Below are 18,431 nucleotides of genomic sequence, written 5' to 3' on the forward strand. Positions count from 1 at the left end.
TCAGAGCCTTTGCTGAGGTGTTAGATAGATAGGGTCAAAGGTTAAAAGTAGCTCTTGCGGCACAATGAACCAATCCTGGTAAGAATATAAAAGGTATTTTTATGTAATGGCAGTTCTCTATCCAGTTTAAAGCTGTTTCGTTGTCGTCATCTTTACAATTTTCTATTGCTCACGTCTCACTGCAGGCGTGAAAGAAATGAAATAATACTAATGAGTTGAACTTCATTAGAAGTTTAATGACTTCACGGCAAAGAGTTGGTGGGGGAGAGTAGTCGCCATCATCTCGTTTCTTTTGTAGACTGTGTTCACGCTGAAGACACGGATCCCCTGCCGAACACGAGATGGTTTCCCACATTTTCCGTCGTTAAAAAGGACTTCTCAGTCTTGTTCTGGCCAGGCGTTTGACCGAAGAGAAGGTTTTTAAGTAAAACACCGCTGCTCTGGAACCCACAGCTCTGTCTATGCCGACAGCACAGTAACGCATGTGTCCCGGGTGTATGTCAAAGGTCACCTATTAGCGTAAAGTCTCAACAGACTCAGGCAGGTACAGGTCACACGTCGTCGCCAGGCAGGTTTATAACATTGACCAGAAGCCATCGGTGGGTATTTCGATACCTCTTTTACTGGGATTAGACTTGACATTAATGGGCATTAATTGGCCAAGGAAACCTTTGTGGCTTCCTGTCGGAACATTAGGCTTTGAATTAATTGATTAATTCATTGATTGTTGTAGTTTAATAATGGAGGTCGTCCTGTAAACCGCACGCTCTCTGTAAAGACCTGAGGCCGAGCAGCTACAAGCAGCTTATCGTGTCGTGTGCACGGCCTTGTGGCTTCAGTCTAAAGAGTCCAAAGGTTGCTGGAAGCGTTCTGGCCTTTTCAGAGTGAATGCTGCATGAAAGAGAGTAATTATAGTTGTTGGTCTCCTCCAAGACCAAGAAAATGAGCCAATCAATCAAACAATCAACCAGCTCAAAGCAAAACTCGGGTTCCCTTGGATTGACTTCCCTGTATTGACTGATGAGGTTTCTTTCTCTTCTCTTCATCATTGACACGGTTTATGTTTCCTTCATTTTAGGGCCTTCAAGGACTTCAAGGGTTGCCAGGAAAGCCAGGGAAGAGGGGTCCCAGGGTGAGTTTTCTCCCTTCCCCTGTTCTCCAATTACCACCTTTCATTTACCCCTTTCTTCCCTAATCTGCCCCGACCGCGTCTCTGCGGCGAGTCAATCACGACGAGTTCATCACGCCGTCCGATCGCCTTTGAAGTGAGAGAACCGCGTGCGGCGTTGGCCGCTACGATCGAGCCCTCGGTGACACATTGGGATTGCGGAGCCTCATTCGGCCACCAGACGTTGGTTGGACTTCGCTGCCACGGCCCATTTGCAGAAAGCTGGAGAGCGAAAACAAACCTGCGTGCTGCAAGTGGCCGGGTTGACCGGCGGTGGGCGTCAGGGGTGACGTGAAAAAAAATGAGGCGCTTTTTAGAGGGTGAAGACACATAAACATCTCATTCCAAAGCAAAGTGCTCTAATCCCACTCACCAGAGGCAGCAGCGCTCGCATTAGGCACAGCTACCACGTAGCAGTCTGCTGGACTCTCCCCCCCCCCGCCCCCCTTGTCTCCCGTTTGTGGAGCAAAATGCCAGTTCCACGGCCGCAAGCTGCTGATGGAGCCTGAGGGGGCGAGAGCACGAAATTTCAAGGACGCACCGCGCAGATGATTTTGTCCAAGGGGACAAGTGTTGTTTTAATTCCAGGGAACCTCCACTGATGGTTGTGTGTGTGTGTGTGTGTGTGTGTTTGTGTAGCTGCATGCCTCTCCACTGAGTTTAACTTGCCATCACGGTACTTAGCTGAAAATTCGGATGCACGCATATACTGTACGTTTCTTCCTTGAGGAGCGGCGTGCATGAGCTACCACCCCCCCCCCCCCCCCCACCCGGGCCCTGCAGCCGGGCCCCCGGAGCCTCGGAGCGGTGAGCTGCGGCAACCCAATCTCTTTAAAAACGAGGAAGAAAGAGGGCTTTGTCCCCTTCTTAAGACCCCGTCTGGAGCTCTGTGCGGCAGAGCGCCGACCTCTGCAGAGTTCATTCGCCATCACGCTTTATTAGAGCCGATTGCATGCGGCAACGACTCAAAAAAAAGACAAAAAACACAAGAGAAACACCCTGAGGGGGAAGTTCAGGTGGGAATGAAAGCAGCTTTTACATGAGCACAGGGTTTTATATTTTGCACGTACCATACTTTCATGACGCAAAAGAGTTGATCAGGAGTAAGGAGTACGTTTTTCCCCCATTATTTGCTTTCACAGTGTTTTTCTCTATTTAGTGGACGTACTAACATCCCAAGCAACAGCCTATTGGCCATTAGGTGGTTGCATTGCTTTAACACAATTTAACATATATATCAATAAGCTTTGACTGTAGACTGTGTACCAACACAATATCATATTTAATGTATTTCAGCTTTGATCCATGGCTCTTTGCCCCAATTTTACGGAAATAATGGAGAAACGTATGTAGAGATTGATCTTAAATCATATATAGTGTATATAAATGTACTGGAAAGACTGGTAAAGACAGCAGAACCTGATTTGGTTTCTTTAGTCTTGTGATGTCATGAAGCCTCGATACATTTCTTCCACGTTGACCCCCATCAAACTGCCTTGTTTGCAGAGCGCAGTGAAAGACACACACGTCTCATTTGAATTTCCAAGTAGAAAGTAAACAATGTATTCTCGCTCATCTCGAAAGGGCTGAAGCTTCGGGGCGACCCGCCACCACGGGGGGGGGGGGGGGCTTCGCCTCTCTGACAGCGAGCCTTCCCTCCGCCTTCCCTCGACAACCGAACTGATTTATCGACGTTGTAAAATTGAAATGAGCTCTCCGTGTGGGCTGTCCTCTCAGGGGTTTGATCAAGTGCCTTCTGTCACACTGACGCGTCCTCTATTTCCTGTGCTGAAGCTAATCAGGAGCATATTAATGGAGTCAAAAGTTACAAAGTCCCCAGGAGTCAGTTTTGCTCATTATCTTTGAATTGATCCTGAGTGCCGGGCGGTAAAAAGCATCTGTAAATCTCTAGATTTGTAGTCTTTTAATAAAAACAGACGTTTATTACAGTGATTATTGTTATTATTTATGTAATTTTTATTTTTGATGTACTGCTACACACAACCAATACCAATTTCATGAAAATGACATTTCGCGGACTTAATAGATAAATAAAAACACTCGCTAGTCGCAAATCCAGCTGCTCTAATCAGCCCATAGCTGGCACCGAGGATCCCGCCAAAATAAGAGCGTTAAGGTGTCTTCCTACGCATCGTGTCGAGGTATCATCGGGCTGCAGACGTGGGCAGGTCTGTCCGGGGTTAACGGCCCCGTGAAAACGGTAGCGCTGCATGTGTCACGCCTGTAAGAGTCATCGGCCCACGTGGTAAACCTCTGGCATACAGGTGTCCTTCCTCCACAGGCCTCAGGTGTGTGTGTGTGTGTGTGTGTGTGTGTGTGTGTGAGCAACTGGCCCGCCCACCTCGTCACCCCGGCGGCATGCCTCCTCACCCTGTGTACCTCAAGAATGCGAATGTGCAATCACTCTCTCCAGACCTCCCTTTTTTTTTTCTTCTTCTCTCTCTACGTCCCCTCCTCCCTTTTGCTTCCTAGTACCCAGATAACAACTCTCACACGTTTAAATACCGAGCCGAGGGAAAGGGAGGGGCATGCTGCGAGTAGAGGAGGAGGAGGAGATCTGTCGATGCGCTTCTGTTAAGTGTCTCCATATGTCCGGATGCGAGCGCCTGCGAGAGGTCTGGCCTGTTTGAGGGAGGGGGTGGAGGAAGGGGGGGGGGGGGGGGGGGGGGGCTGCCTGACTCCTCTCCACAGTCAGATAATTCAAACAGAGAGGGATTGGATCCCCCAGACGTCCACCTCGTCTGCTTGACTGCAGTAAATCCCTCACTTTCACCTCGTGCTCAGGGGGGGGGTGGAGTCAGAGGGCGGGACAAGGACTCTGCAGCATCCTGTGTGGAGTCTCCTCACAAGGATGCCTTTCCTCCAAAACAATCCCTCTCTGCTGCCTTGAGTTTGTAGTCCCTTTTTTCTTCCCTTTCCTTTCTGCTTTGGCCTCCTCCTTGCCGTATTGTCCCCCCCCCCCCCCCCCCTCACTTGGCACGACTCGCAGGAGATGGGCCATTTCCATCAGGCCTTTATGCACAGATGGCTCAATGAATTGCATCCAAGCGCTTCACATATCACAGACACCTACGGCCTGCGGCAGGGAAGCCATTTTGGGGGGATAAGCCGTGACGGATGGGCGCTGCACAGCATGTGAAATGCAGGGATGCGCGGCACCGACGCACACAGCCCCCCCCCCCCCCCCCCCGTCAGTGACTTCCTCTCGCGTGTGTGTGTCTCTCTTTTCAGGGTCCCCCGGGACCTCATGGAAACCCCGGTCCTCCCGGAACTCCAGGAGCGAAGGTACGGATCAACGGAGTGTGTGCAGAAAGCTAACCCACTGTATTTTGTGTGTAATATATGTCCCCCCCCCCACCCCCCTCCCCCCATATCCAAGAGGCCTGTCCTTGAGAAAAAACTGCTCATGGTTCTGCTGGAAGAAAAAACACCGCAGGGCCTCAGGTCTACACTTTGAGTCATGATGAATTGGCAATAGCAACAAAATGATTACGTCTCCTGTTGAGATAACACAGCGAGGGTTCAGGTTACTTTCCATTGTAGGGCTCTCTCGGGGATGGAAGGGATTGTGATGTAAATGAAATAGTAATACATCGCAGAGCGTTTACTGGTTTATGCTTACTCATCTTTGGTCTATGTCCAACTAAAGAAACGAGCGTTTGAACAACAATGCAAATGTCAATGTTTGTTTTTGCAACTTCGGAGTCTCTTGGCTTCACGTGGCAACTCGTCTTGCCTCTCAAAAAGCCTTTTGTTTCCCTTCAGGGGAGAACAGCGGTTTTAAGCCTTTCCGACTGACTCATTTGCAAGTACTCAGTCTGAGAGAGAGAGAGAGAGAGAGAGAGAGAGAGACGCGATATCACAGTCTTTATGTTAAACTATGACGGGAAAACTAAAGTGGAAAATGCTCCTGATCCATTGAATTTAAGCATTTACCACTCTCAGAACATTTAAAACAACATAATTGGTACCATAATTTGGCCGTGCTTTAACGTGGGAGGGGGGGGGGGAGAAAGCTCCGTTATACAGTGCATTTGTGTTGTCTAACCACAATTGGCTCTGCTTAGTTGGACCCATGTGCACATTGACCTCAAACAGCGGCCAGTCTGGTCTGGCACAGTTCGGCACTCTGAAAAAACTCGCTGGATGAAAAACACTCTGCGTAAGCGCGATTCAGCTTTGAGCGCTTCTATATCCGCATGTGACAACCAGACATGTAGATGGGGGGGGCGATGATTAACGACCTACTAATATGTAGTAGATTTAAAGGGCTACTTCACCCTTAGACCGAACATTTCAAACGTCAAAGAAAGAGTAAATCCTCGATGATTTGAAGTGAGTGGAAGGTTTACCAACAGTAATCCGTTTTACAAGCTCCCACGCTGTCGAATCCAGGTTTTGTTTTGGGGCTCAGCACCCCCCCCGAACGCACGTGTGTCTTTGCCCAAATCAAAAGGATTACAAACCGCCGCACCTGAAGCCTCTGGACGCAACAGGCAACGTGAGCAGACCACGGAGGGAAAGGTACGAGTCGCTTCCAGCCTTCAGAAGAAACGACTCCATTCAGCGTCTCTTGGAGTTTGCAGTCCTTAGTGGACGAGAGATGAAAACACCTTTGACGTGCTGCTGCTCTTGGCCCGGCGGGTCGCTCCTCGATGCCAAGTCGTTGCCGTCAAGAACACATTTTGGGTTTCAACAGGGCCAATGTGCCGCAGATGGGGACTCCCGTTGTACTTTTTCCAGTAACCCAGATAAATAAAAGTTATTTTATTTTCCGCCGAACTGAACTATGAGCCTTTTGGCACGAATAAATCCAAGAAAGACACCAGGATGGCTCCAAGTGAGATCTCTCTGCAAGCCTAAATGTTTTTTTTTTTATTAAATGAACGTGATGAGAACCGTAAATGTTCCACTTCTCCGCGCGCCTCTTCCGTTCCAACGGCGGAGATCCCGAACTGGCGGTTTCGGAGGGTGACTCAGAAAAGAGCTGACAGGGTTCCCACCGCCCCGAAAAAGGGAGAAGAATGCGCGGGGTCGCTCCCCATCGGTGTAAACCCGAGTCCCGGCACGGCATAAATGGGCCGCGCTTTACTGTAAATAAAACTCTGCCCGCCAATGAGCAGGAGGAACTCATCGCTCCTTGAGTAAACGTAAACAAGCGCACCCCTCTGCACCTTGTGAGGCGGGACGCCGCGGAAAATATGCAGTTAAGCGTTTTGTGCCCCACCACCCCCCCCCCCCCCCCCCTAACCCTTCGTAGTGTCTCTGAAAATGTTTGCACGAGAACATGTTGCGTCTGTCTTCTGTGTTTCCAGGGGCAGAAAGGAGGTCCTGGACAGTCGCCTGGTCACGCCCCAAAAGGCCCCAAAGTGAGCACGCCGCCAGCGTTCCCCCTTTTCCAGAGCTGCTCCACGATTCGTCACCTCATTTGTTTTTGTATTGGGGTTGTTTTTTTTTTTCTTCTAGGGAGAGCCCGGTGTCGTGGGCCCACCCGGACTACGCGGCCAAGATGGACGCAAGGTAGACCGTCTGATTTTCCTTCTTCTGAATCCGCAGGGAAGTAGCAGTTCGCATCGGGCTTGCTGCGGTTTTCCGGGCTGTGCTCTTCGATGGGATCGGGCGGGGGGGAATCTCCAAAGGAAACGTACACCCTCCGAGCGCCCTCGGCGGCCTTTGACACACGCGGAGGGGGGGGAGGGATCTGTGAGATTGCAATGTTTAGACACTCCAGCCCAGCGCTGTTTGGAAAGCTGCCTCTACATTTGGCAGGCTTCAAAGAGCACACCTGTGCTCCGCCCCCCCCACCCCAGAGAGTCAAAATACTCTTGTTTTTTTTTTTTAGATACCGCAGACCTCCCAAATGAGGGAAGGGCAGCTGAGGAGAGCTGAGGTTTTTTTACATGCTTCCTTGAAAAATGCACATTCACTCTTTCTGATTGTGGGTTTAGTCCCTCTCTGGGTTACTGGTTTACATTATTGCCTTCTTCCCGGAAACTGGGTTATCCTGACAGCCCAGTGATGGTTTGCAGAGCTTCTTCTCCGGAGCCTTGTACATTTTATTCTTGGCCTCGGCCTTGCCCGCCCCCCAAACAGTAATTACACATAAAGAAAGTGGTGAGAGCTTTTTGGTTCTCCTTCTACGCAGAGTGTGAAAATGACTGAATGACTTTGTTTTTCCACATTGTTTAAAACGGTGATCCGTCCTTTTTTTTTTTTACGTCAGTGGAGAATCAAACATAACACCTTCTTCCATTAGAGCATTTTCTCATTTTTTTATATTCGACAAATCCCATAAGAAGACCATATGCAGCAATGCGCTACTTTATCTCTCAACACTTCCCTTCCCTGTTTATGGCATTCGGCCCCGAATCCATTGGTTCCCACTGGATCCCTGTTTGAAAAATCACTTCCTAAAACAAGTAGTGATCCTGGGATCTAGACAGCATTTTTACTTTAATTAATTAACAGCATTTGTGGGACACGACTCCCCAATTAAACCCAAACTGAGCTAATTCATTAAGGTTTATCCCCTTCTTCTACTTGGACTAATTACTGCACTGTTCAAATAAATTTCCTTCCAGGTATAATCATTTTTTAATATGGGATGAAATGAGAGTGAAGACTCTGCTGAATTACCTCGCAGGCAACATCTGTCGAGGAAAACAAAAGCTTCAGGGGGCAAAAAGACAGGTCCATTTTTTTTCCTTTTTTCTAAATTCGGCAATTCATCATCACGCTGCTCCTTATTCGCTGTCAGAATCACACTGAGCAGCAAGATATGAGACGAGAAGTGAGGTCAGGTTTCAAATGCCAGAAGAGTGCTAATTGGAACACAGCTGTCCTACGCAATGGGGGAACATTGGTTGCAGCTTTTTCTCTTATTAAGACACACACACACACACACACACACACACACCGGTAAGAGTTTAAAACGATTTAACAACAATCTGATATGCGATCTGACAGCGCTGACTGTGTGAAACCAGCCGTGGCGCCCAAGGAGTCTTCGTCCAGTGTAGTCATGGCGAGGACTCCCCCCCAAAAAAAGCTGCTTTTCTTCCTGCTGATTTGTGGCGATCTGGGATCCTTGCTGGTTCCTAAATGGGTTCAGGTGGGATCCCGGGCCCTTCTTGTCGAGTCTGTGTTTAACCTCAAATACACTCGGATCCCCCCCCCCCACCCCCCCAAAAAAAAGCAAGCAGTGAGAGCCAAAGAATATCCAGCTAATAAAATCAATCAGCTTGGCTCCTCTGAAAGCCACCAAACGCATGTATTGCTTGCAGCTGTTCTTTTTTTTTTTTTTTTTTTTTTGGGTTCCAAAACCACTTACAGTGTACTTTAGTATTCCAATTACACCGAAATTCCAGTGTGTGCCACAGATGAAGCCCGAAGGGTTTGTTCCCTCGCCTGCCCTCGTCCATCTAGCCAGTAACACCGGGGGGGGGGCCCAGAGGTTTTTATTTTATTTATTTTTAGTCTCGGATTCGCTGCCGTGGAGAGAAAACCTCTCTCTGGTTGTGGGAAACGCGAGGAGATGCTATGGGGGGGGGGGGGGGGGTTGCTCAGGAGTCAGTCAGTGGTCTGCACGGGGAAGTAAGACTCGTCTGTGTGTGTGTGTGTGTGTGTGTGTGTGTGTGTGTGTCTCATACCAAAATGTTGGAAGCAGCCTTTTTACACAGACAGCTCTGATTACGGCAAACTGGAACGACCCCTTAACTTTGTTTATTGGCTGTGCTGCCCCTCTTTTTTTCTCTTCATAATGGGTCCTTCCTGCTCCTCGTGTTTGGATAATAAGCTTTTCATACTGTAGCCTTTTTTAGTTGCTGAGTCTGATTTATCCAGGAAAAGGAGTGTGGAGCTCGCCAAGTGGAAATAAGTTTTGTGATGTAACAAAAATCTGTGGACTAGGGAGAACTAATGGAGAATGTGATACACTGCTGTATCTGAGACACGTTTTAATGCTGTTTATGTGACCATATATATATATATATATACATACAGACAAGTCCTTTCATGGTGACTGCTCTGCTCTTTTGGCTACAGCCACATTCTATTCTCTCTTCTTGGCTGAGGGGCTTTTGGGACTCGTCTACTCCCGGATGATTGCTTACTATCAACTTCAAGTGCGGCGCTTTCTGTCAGCATCAATATATAAACAATCCTCAATAAGGAGTCTGACTGAACTGCGCTTACTGCGGCTGATGAACCGCCATCTGGCTTCACTGAGCGTCCCAAACGCTGCAGGAGACGTGAAATTTGAAAGTGTGTTTCTTTCTGCCTTTCTTTCTTTTTTTTTTTTTTTTTTTTTTGTCTCGGTCAGGACTTTTATTTATTGGCCTCAGGAAGAGGCTCCGGCGCCATTTGTAAGCGATTAACTCGCGAGTGTTTCTCATCTCCGTGACACACTCCCGTGAACGCGAAAAGCGAGTCAGTTCTGCTGTTGGTCCGGGGGACCGGGTCCAACATCACGTCGACGCGAGGTCTCACTCCATTGTTTTGCAGCTTCAGAAATGTTCCACTGGCTTGTTATTAAATAGGCTTTTCTTAGTAATGATGATGCAGCCGACAGATATTGGCCTCTGGAACCTGTCCGACTCACCGGGGGAGAGGGGGGGGGGGTCCATTGCTGTGAGGTGCAGCCAGACAGTCTTTATCATTTCAGTAGCCAGCAATCATGTCAAGCTCCGTTATTGTAAAATATGTATGTAGCAGAGTGCGGAGTAACACGCGGACACTGGCAGCTTGAATATAAGTTTCTTTATTTGCTCGCAGTGCTCCGAGGTTGCACACTCCTCGCACACTCCTCGTTCACTCGTCGTTTGCTCGCCGTTCACTCGTCGGTTGCTCGTGCGTGCTCCAGAGTTCCCGGCTCTCTCTTTCCAGATCTGTTTACTGGTTTTAAGCACAGGGGACAATTAGTTGATACATCCCAGCTGTGCTCATCACCTGCCGGCACCGTTCCCTGCACCCCTCCTCCCAGCTCTCCTCCCCGCCCCGCAGCTGAGCTAATCACACCCCACCACCACATACCCCCACCGCCCGACTTAGGCCGGGGAGCCGTCCGGCCGAACCAACTCCCCCCCCCCCCCCCCCCCCTCCTCCTCCTCCTTCTCTGGAGGGCGGGAGAGGAAGTCGGCCACGACCATCTGCGTCCCGGGCCTATGGATCACCTTGAAGTTAAAAGGCTGTAAAGCTAGATACCACCGAGTGATCCGGGCGTTGGTATCCTTCATGCGGTGGAGCCACTGCAGCGGGGCGTGATCCGAGCAGAGGGTGAATGAGCGTCCCAGGAGGTAGTACCGCAGGGAGTCGACCGCCCACCGGATGGCCAGGCACTCCTTCTCTACGGTGCTGTACCTGGCCTCTCTCTCCGATAACTTCCGGCTGATGTAGAGGACTGGGCGGTCCACCCCCTGCACCTGCTGGGACAAAACGGCCCCCAGCCCTCTGCTCGACGCATCAGTCTGCAAGACAAAAGGGAGAGAAAAGTCAGGTGTATGGAGGAGAGGTTCCCCGCAGAGAGCTTGTTTTACCCCCTCAACCGCCCACTGGCACCGCTCGGTCCACTGGACCGGATCTGGGGCACCTTTCCGGGTCAGGTCAGTCAAGGGGCTGGTCAGTTCCGCAAAGCCCGGGATGAACCTCCTGTAGTACCCGGCCAGCCCCAGGAACTGCCTCACCTCTTTTTTTGTCTTAGGACGCGGGCAGGCCGCAATAGCCGCGGTCTTGTCTACCTGAGGGCGCACCTGCCCGCCCCCCAAGTGGTACCCCAGATACCGTACCTCCCTCCGCCCAACTGCACACTTCCCCGGGTTGGCGGTGAGCCCGGCCTGCCTCAGGGATTCCAGCACCGCGCCCACCTGCCGCACATGCTCCGCCCAGGTGGTGCTGTGGATGATCACATCATCCAGGTAGGCGGCAGCATATGCAGCATGCGGGCGAAGCACCCGGTCCATGAGGCGTTGGAAGGTGGCCGGGGCCCCGAACAACCCAAAGGGAAGCATGGCGAATTGGTATAACCCAAACGGAGTGGAGAAGGCCGTCTTTTCCTTGGACTCTGGTGACAAGGGAATCTGCCAGTAGCCCTTGGTTAAATCCAGTGTCGTAAAAAAACGTGCGGTGCCCAGTCGGTCCAGGAGTTCGTCGACCCGGGGCATCGGGTAGGCATCGAAACGTGACACGTCATTCACCCTGCGATAGTCCACACAGAACCGCACAGACCCATCCTTCTTAGCGACCAAGACGATGGGGCTGCACCAGGCGCTGTTGGACTCCTCTATTACCCCCATCTCCAGCATCGCCGCTAATTCCCGCTGAACCACTTTTCTCTTGTGTTCAGGCAACCGGTAGGGCCGTGTTCGCACTGTCACGCCCGGGGACGTCTCAATGTGGTGCGCTATGAGGTCCGTGCGACCTGGCAGGAGAGAGAACACATCATTAAACTGACTTTGCAACTGGGCTAAGTCCGTTTTCTGGGCCGCAGAGAGATGGGCCTCGAAGTGGAGCCGGGTCGGATCGGTGGACTTAGAAACCTCGGGCCCCAGCTCCTCTCTCTCAGCTACTGCGGACACCAGCGAAGCGGACTCCGCCTCTCTCCATTGTTTGAGGAGGTTGAGGTGGTAGATCTGTGTAGCTCCGCCCCTGTCAGATCGCACCACCTCATAGTCGACGTCCCCCACCCGCCGTGTGACCTCGAAGGGCCCTTGCCACCTGGCGAGGAGTTTTGAGCTGGAGGAAGGAAGCAATACAAGAACTTTTTCTCCCGGTGTAAATTGTCTCAGCTTTGCTCCTCTGTTGTACAGCCGTTGTTGACGCTCCTGGGCCTCGAGCAAATTCTCACGTGACAACTCACCCAGTGTGTGGAGTTTGGCTCGCAGGTCCAGGACGTATTGAATCTCGTTCTTACTGGTGCTCGGACCCTCCTCCCAGTGTTCTTTAAGCAGGTCGAGCACCCCCCGGGGTTTCCTGCCAAACAGCAGCTCAAAGGGAGAAAATCCCGTGGAGGCCTGAGGCACCTCCCGCACTGCAAACAACAGAGGATCAAGCCATTTATCCCAATGACGTTCATCGTCGTGAATGAACTTACGAATCATGGATTTTAAGGTTTTGTTCAGCCGCTCCACCAGCCCGTCGGTCTGGGGGTGATAGACGCTGGTCCGAACAGACTTAACTCCCAGTAATTCGTAAAGTTCCCGCAGTGTACGTGACATGAACGAGGTGCCCTGGTCCGTTAGAATCTCTTTCGGGATTCCAACGCGGGAGATGACCTGAAACAGTGCCTGCGCAACACTCCTCGCGGAGATGTTGCGCAACGGCACTGCCTCGGGATATCGCGTTGCGTAATCCACCAGAACTAGCACAAAGCGATATCCCCGTGCACTCCGGTGAAACGGCCCGATAAGGTCCATCCCTAAGCGCTCGAACGGCACCTCCACCAACGGGAGCGGTCGCAGCGGCGCTCTCGGAATGGCCGGCTGGTTCACTAGCTGACACTGCGGGCAGGACGCGCACCATCGGCGCACATCCGCCCAAATGCCTGGCCAGTAAAAGCGGGCCGTTATCCGGTCCATAGTTTTGTCACTACCCATGTGGCCCGCCATCGGGTTATAGTGAGCCGCCTGGAAAATTATTTCCCGACGGCTTTTTGGTATTACCAACTGGGTGTTCTCCTGACCTGTACGAGTGTCACGACTCACTCTGTATAACCTGTCCCTGATCAATGAAAAGTGCGGGTATGATAATGCGGTGTCAGGGCGCACCATGTGACCATCAATACGTATCACCTGGTCGAAGGCCGAGCGTAGAGTATCATCACGAGACTGTTCCAGTGGAAAATCTTCCATGGAGCGTAATTCGGGAGCCCGCGGGGTCTCCGTGGGAGGCTCCGTTGGTTCCCCGTCCCTGTCTGCAGTGTCGGATAACCTCGCGTCACCACTGAGCACCGCACACATCCCGCATGTCCCTGCTGCTCGTGACCGCACCCCCGCGCACTGCCCCGCTAACTTATGAAACCCTGCCCAGTCTGTCCCCAAGATTAGGGGGTGCGTAAGGCGGGAGCTAACCGCAACCTTAATCTTATGCTTTTTTCCCCCACACCTAATCTCTACCGGTACCACTGGGTAGTCGTGAATATCCCCATGCACACACTTAATACATACCCGCGATGCCTCCACCAATGCCCCGGGTCGAACCAGCCTCTGGTGGATCATGGACTGCGTGCAGCCCGAATCCACCATCGCCTGGTATGTACCCCCCTGGATCCTTACCGGAACGCAGTACGTCGCTCCCGGGCCGGGGGAGGGTGTTGGAGGTCCGGCAACCCTCACCGTCTGGCCCACCTCCATCAGGGGGCACTCCCGCCGGTAGTGCCCGGGCTGCCCGCACCTCCAACACTCCTGCCCTGGCGGTTGAGGCGCTCTCGGTGGGTCGGGAAGAGTGCCGGGTCCGGTCGGTTCCCCACGGTCGCCCCCCCTGGTCCGGGCTGGTGATCGCGGCGTCGGCAGGGGCCACGCCGCGGCCGGCTGCTGGGTCCTCCTTCGCGGCGTGGGGACTGGGGGTGGTGACGCGGCCGGGCGTCCGCCGTCGCCCCGTCCGCCGGGGTGAGCCGCCAGGTGGTCCTCTGCTAGGGTGACAGCCGCCTCCAGCGTCGCCGGGCGGTGGTAGCGGACCCACGACGAGGTCCGTGGCGGCAGGCCCTGCAGGAATTGCTCTACCACCACCTTCTCCACCACCGCCGGTGCTCCGCCCGCGCCCTCCGGCTGCAGCCATCTGTTGGCCGCGTCCCTGAGCTGCTGGGCGAAGGCAAACGGGCGGTCCCCCGGCCCCAGCTTCGCCTCCCGGAAGCGCCTCCGGTGGTCCTCGGGGGAGAGCCCCAGCCGGTCAACGATGGCCCTCTTCACCCCGTCGTAGTCGTGCCGCGCCCCCGGTGGCAGACCAAGCGCCGCCGTCTGCGCCTCCCCGGACAGTAGTGGCAGTAGGCGGATCGCCCACTCGTCCGCCGGCCACCCGCACGCCCCCGCCATCGCCTCGAACATTTCGAGGTAGGACTGCACCTCGTCTGCCGGCGTCATTCTGTGCAGCACCACCCCCGCGTAGGCCGAGGGAGCCGCCGCCGGCGGCGCCGCACCTGGCCGGGTCGCCAACTGCTCCAGCACCTGGGTCTGCCGGTCCGCCTGGGCCTGGAGCGCCCCCATAAAGTGCCGGTTGGCCTCCGCCTGCTCCCGCTGCATCGCGGCGATTTCGCCCAGCATCCGCCCGAGCGCGACCGCCGGCTGCGCCATCCCCTCCGCGTGGTGATCGCTGGGTTCCATCCGCTAGTTGGGCGCCACTGTAGCAGAGTGCGGAGTAACACGCGGACACTGGCAGCTTGAATATAAGTTTCTTTATTTGCTCGCAGTGCTCCGAGGTTGCACACTCCTCGCACACTCCTCGTTCACTCGTCGTTTGCTCGCCGTTCACTCGTCGGTTGCTCGTGCGTGCTCCAGAGTTCCCGGCTCTCTCTTTCCAGATCTGTTTACTGGTTTTAAGCACAGGGGACAATTAGTTGATACATCCCAGCTGTGCTCATCACCTGCCGGCACCGTTCCCTGCACCCCTCCTCCCAGCTCTCCTCCCCGCCCCGCAGCTGAGCTAATCACACCCCACCACCACAATGTATTAGATGATTCACAGCGCATCGGGTTTACCGGAATACTTCTACATTTGGGGATTTCCTTCTCTTGATGAAGGCAGTACGTGAAAATCAAACAGTTTGCTTTGGTTTGCATTAAGACTGAAAAGTACTTCCACACTGTAAAAAATCTGTAACATTAGGTGCTTGTTCAACTTTTGGCTAGCGATCAGAGGCTAGCTGTTTCCCCCTGGTTCCAGTCTTTGTGCTAAGCTAAGCTAAGCTAACCATCTACTAGCCTTAGCCTTAATCTTTAACGGACATGCGCTATGAGGGTTACAAATGTTCACGCGTGAATCTATATTTTCCATACTATTTTTTAACTGAAGGAAAACGTGTGGGTTTTGGAAGCTATAGCCCACATTTCAGGACCATACGAGTAAACAAATGAACTATCGGATCCGGGCACAGAACCGTCCCCATCGCAGTGTGGAGGTTTGCCCAGATTCTTTGGTTACGTTCCCGTTCCTCATCACTGTCACCCAGGCATGCACGAACCCAGTGCCTGCGAGAGTTGCTGCTCCACGTCGATCCTGCCGGAGCGTCTCGGAGGACGGTTTGTCCGGCGGGACACGGCGGGCTCGGAGTGGGCCTCTCGGTGGCCATTTGTTTATTTGGGAAAGCTCACATCAGCCCGCGGCCTGCGGCCTCAGTCTGCCGGCGGCTGGTGACTCCATGCGACTCTTTTATGAAGAGGAATTTGTTTTGTGAGCAGCTTGCATGCTCATTGGAGGCCTCATGCAGGTGACCGATCCTGTCTGATTTGGTTCACTGGTTTAATCAATGCAGGATCGGAGTCTTTTGCTGTGGACAGTCTACCTTTGAGCTCTTTATTAATCTGTTCTATTTCATCAGGAAACAAAGTCAAGTCTTCCCTGAAGCACTTTGAAAATACCACATTTGAGTTGACCCAAAGGTGCTTTTTATCAACGAAATTGTATTAAATGTCCTCCCTTGTCGTTTTCCAACACTGACACACTGACACAAGCCCTTCCTCCAACCGCTTCCCTGCGGTGCATTGATCAGATTATAGATGAGAGACGATGCCCTGGGATTTTTACTCTCATTCTTTGGTGTGCAGAGTTGTGACTTACTGTTTCTTTGTCAACAGGGACACAAAGGTCATCCCGGCCCTGTTGGTCTGCCTGGGGAACCTGTGAGTACTTCGTTTCTGCCGTCCGTGTAGAATATCTCAACCAGTACCCTTACCAGCCTCCTACCAAGGTGTGAGGATAGTAACAAACACACAATGGATCCAATGATTGTAGCGCCTCCTCTAGGCCAAACGGGAAGGGCCTCAAATTTGCGACAACCAAAAAGAGAAGGGCCTGAAAGACTCAGACTCGGATCCCTCCTCTTTGAAGCCTCCTCACGCTGCTCCGTGATCACTCATCCCAGCAGATGAGCCAGGAGTCGCCTGAGAGCCCCCCCCCCCCCCCCCCCACCCCCCCACCCCCTCCACCGCGTCCTTCCATTTATAGTTACAACAACAGGAGAGTTAACGGCGACAAAGCGGCGTGGGCTGTTGGGGGATCACGGCGAGGGAGGAGGGGACGGAGGGGTTTATTTTGGCAGAGGTGCAAGTGGGCTGGATAGTTTGGACACCCCCGAGGTCATTCCTTTCCTCCTCCTCCTCCTCCTCCTCTCCCTCCTTCATGAGTCCAGATCCTGTGTGTGCTATCTTTGACAAGAATGTGCTGTGTCACCGGGGGGGGGGGGGGAACGATCCCCGTCTCCTCCAGCGCTCTCTGGAGACGTGGCCCGAGCCGCTGATATTCCTGTCGGGGGGGGAATGCGATTTGATGGTTTTGTAATCCGGTGAAGATTACTGGTGACATCTTGTGTCAGAAGGACATTACTTCTCGATGGAATATTAATTCGGTGGAATTTGTACACAGCCGTTAAAGATAACAAGTCTAAAGTCTACTTTAGAAAATACGTCATGTTCATCACCGACATTTAATGTGTGCGATTTGGAGACATTTTCATTTAATTTGAAAAATCTAAAGAAACTTGCATTTGAAGAGTGTCAGAAATCCCTTTTTTTCTATTCAGTGCCACTGAGTTACCGATTCTCCTTTTATTTGACTGATATTAATAATAATACAAATATTAACTCTGACTGTTATAAAAAAGGCCCTCACTTACTCCCAGACTAGAACTTTTCCTTTAAGTTTATAGATGCAATTTCTAATACCACATTAACATTTTGATCACTCACAGCTACTTCATTATCTGGTTTTTGGCGGAAACTAAACTGTCGCCGGTGTGCAATTGACTGCAGGAAGCTTTCAGCAGCCTGTCAGTTCATGCAGGCCTCCCCCCCCCCCCCCCCCCCCTCGGGGCGATGCGTCTGGTCCGGTCTCACCGCCAGGACGGAATGACTCGTATGTCACACTGCGCGTTGACAAACAAACGGAGGCCAAACTGAGCTCACAGTGGGCTCAAAGCCCGTCATAATTGCTCTTATTGTCAGATTAATTGAGGTGTTTTCAGTTCACGTTCACACCAACACCCACTTTTCTACGACGCAGTGCTGAACAAAAGGACTTTATTGAAAAGCTGTGAGATGTGAATTTCTTCTAAAGCACCAATGGAGGTTTTTTTTTTTTTTTTTTTTTTTACTTCATAAGTAAGTTTTAACTTCTTCTTGCAATAATTGCAGCTCCATCAGAAAGCACGCGCGCAGTAGAAAATGACCTCCTCCCTCCACCCTTCTCTGCCTCCTCCCTCCTTTTGGTCTCCTGACCCCCCTGCAGAGCTGACTGCTCGTCTCTCTCTTGTCTCTCCGCAGGGTGAGCGGGGAGATGATGGAAGCCCCGGAGCCAAAGGCTATCCTGGCAGGCAGGTGCAGTAAAACCCGGTGTTGCGGTGCTGGTTGAGCAGGGCGCCACACACACACACACACACACACACACAGACACTCTCGCACACACACACGCAGACGTCTCTATGGAATTATCGGGGGGGAAACGCCAAATCTCTGTTTGTGTTCTGCAGCTATAAAATAATGTAGTTTGAAGATATTGGATACCGGCCAGAGACTCTCGGGCTTCTCAGTCAGCCTCGAAGAATCTAATTCGGCGAACCCAAAATAAAAAGTGTGTTGCGTGGCGAGCGAAAAGGGAAAAGGGCACGGCGGCGTCGAGAGGCGTGCGCCTGCGGCCTAGCGAGGGGGGAAAAAAAGAAAATGTCAAAAGTGTTCCATTGTAAGCACACGGCTCCGGAGAGGAAGATGAGGTAATAAATAATGCTCCCGGTACGAAGAAGCTTCCTCTGTCAGAACCGAGAGCGTCAACAGTGTTGCCTTAGAGGGACGCGTGGGGCCAGACTAAGTGGTGAAAATGTCTTTCACTCAGGTGGATAATGTGATGTGGCTCAAGTCCTTTTTTTTATTATTCATTATGGTTATTATCTCGTACACAGCAAGCATCACACTGACACCACCCCATAGATTCAAGACGTCAAGCTCCATAAATAGTCCACCTGTCCACTCCTGGAGGGGGGAGGCTCTTGATACTCTTGATCCCCCCCCCGTCGACACCTCGCGTGCGTGATGGATGAGGTTTGAGC

The 18,431-nt window shown here is 52.1% G+C and overlaps 1 protein-coding gene across 1 annotated transcript in view; it reads left to right on the forward strand.

Annotated features, from left to right (window-relative positions):
• The window catches only part of col27a1b (collagen, type XXVII, alpha 1b), a 45,610-nt gene that overhangs the window by 6,109 nt on the left and 21,070 nt on the right, over positions 1-18,431 (forward strand). The window contains exons 4-9 of the mRNA XM_037482777.2: positions 1,079-1,132; positions 4,421-4,474; positions 6,505-6,558; positions 6,656-6,709; positions 15,970-16,014; positions 17,653-17,706. Coding sequence (XP_037338674.2) covers positions 1,079-1,132; positions 4,421-4,474; positions 6,505-6,558; positions 6,656-6,709; positions 15,970-16,014; positions 17,653-17,706 — 315 coding nt within the window. The remainder of the gene's footprint in view (positions 1-1,078; positions 1,133-4,420; positions 4,475-6,504; positions 6,559-6,655; positions 6,710-15,969; positions 16,015-17,652; positions 17,707-18,431) is intronic.

This window comes from Pungitius pungitius, chromosome 5 (assembly GCF_949316345.1).
Source record: "Pungitius pungitius chromosome 5, fPunPun2.1, whole genome shotgun sequence".
Classification (NCBI taxonomy): Eukaryota; Metazoa; Chordata; class Actinopteri; order Perciformes; family Gasterosteidae; genus Pungitius; species Pungitius pungitius.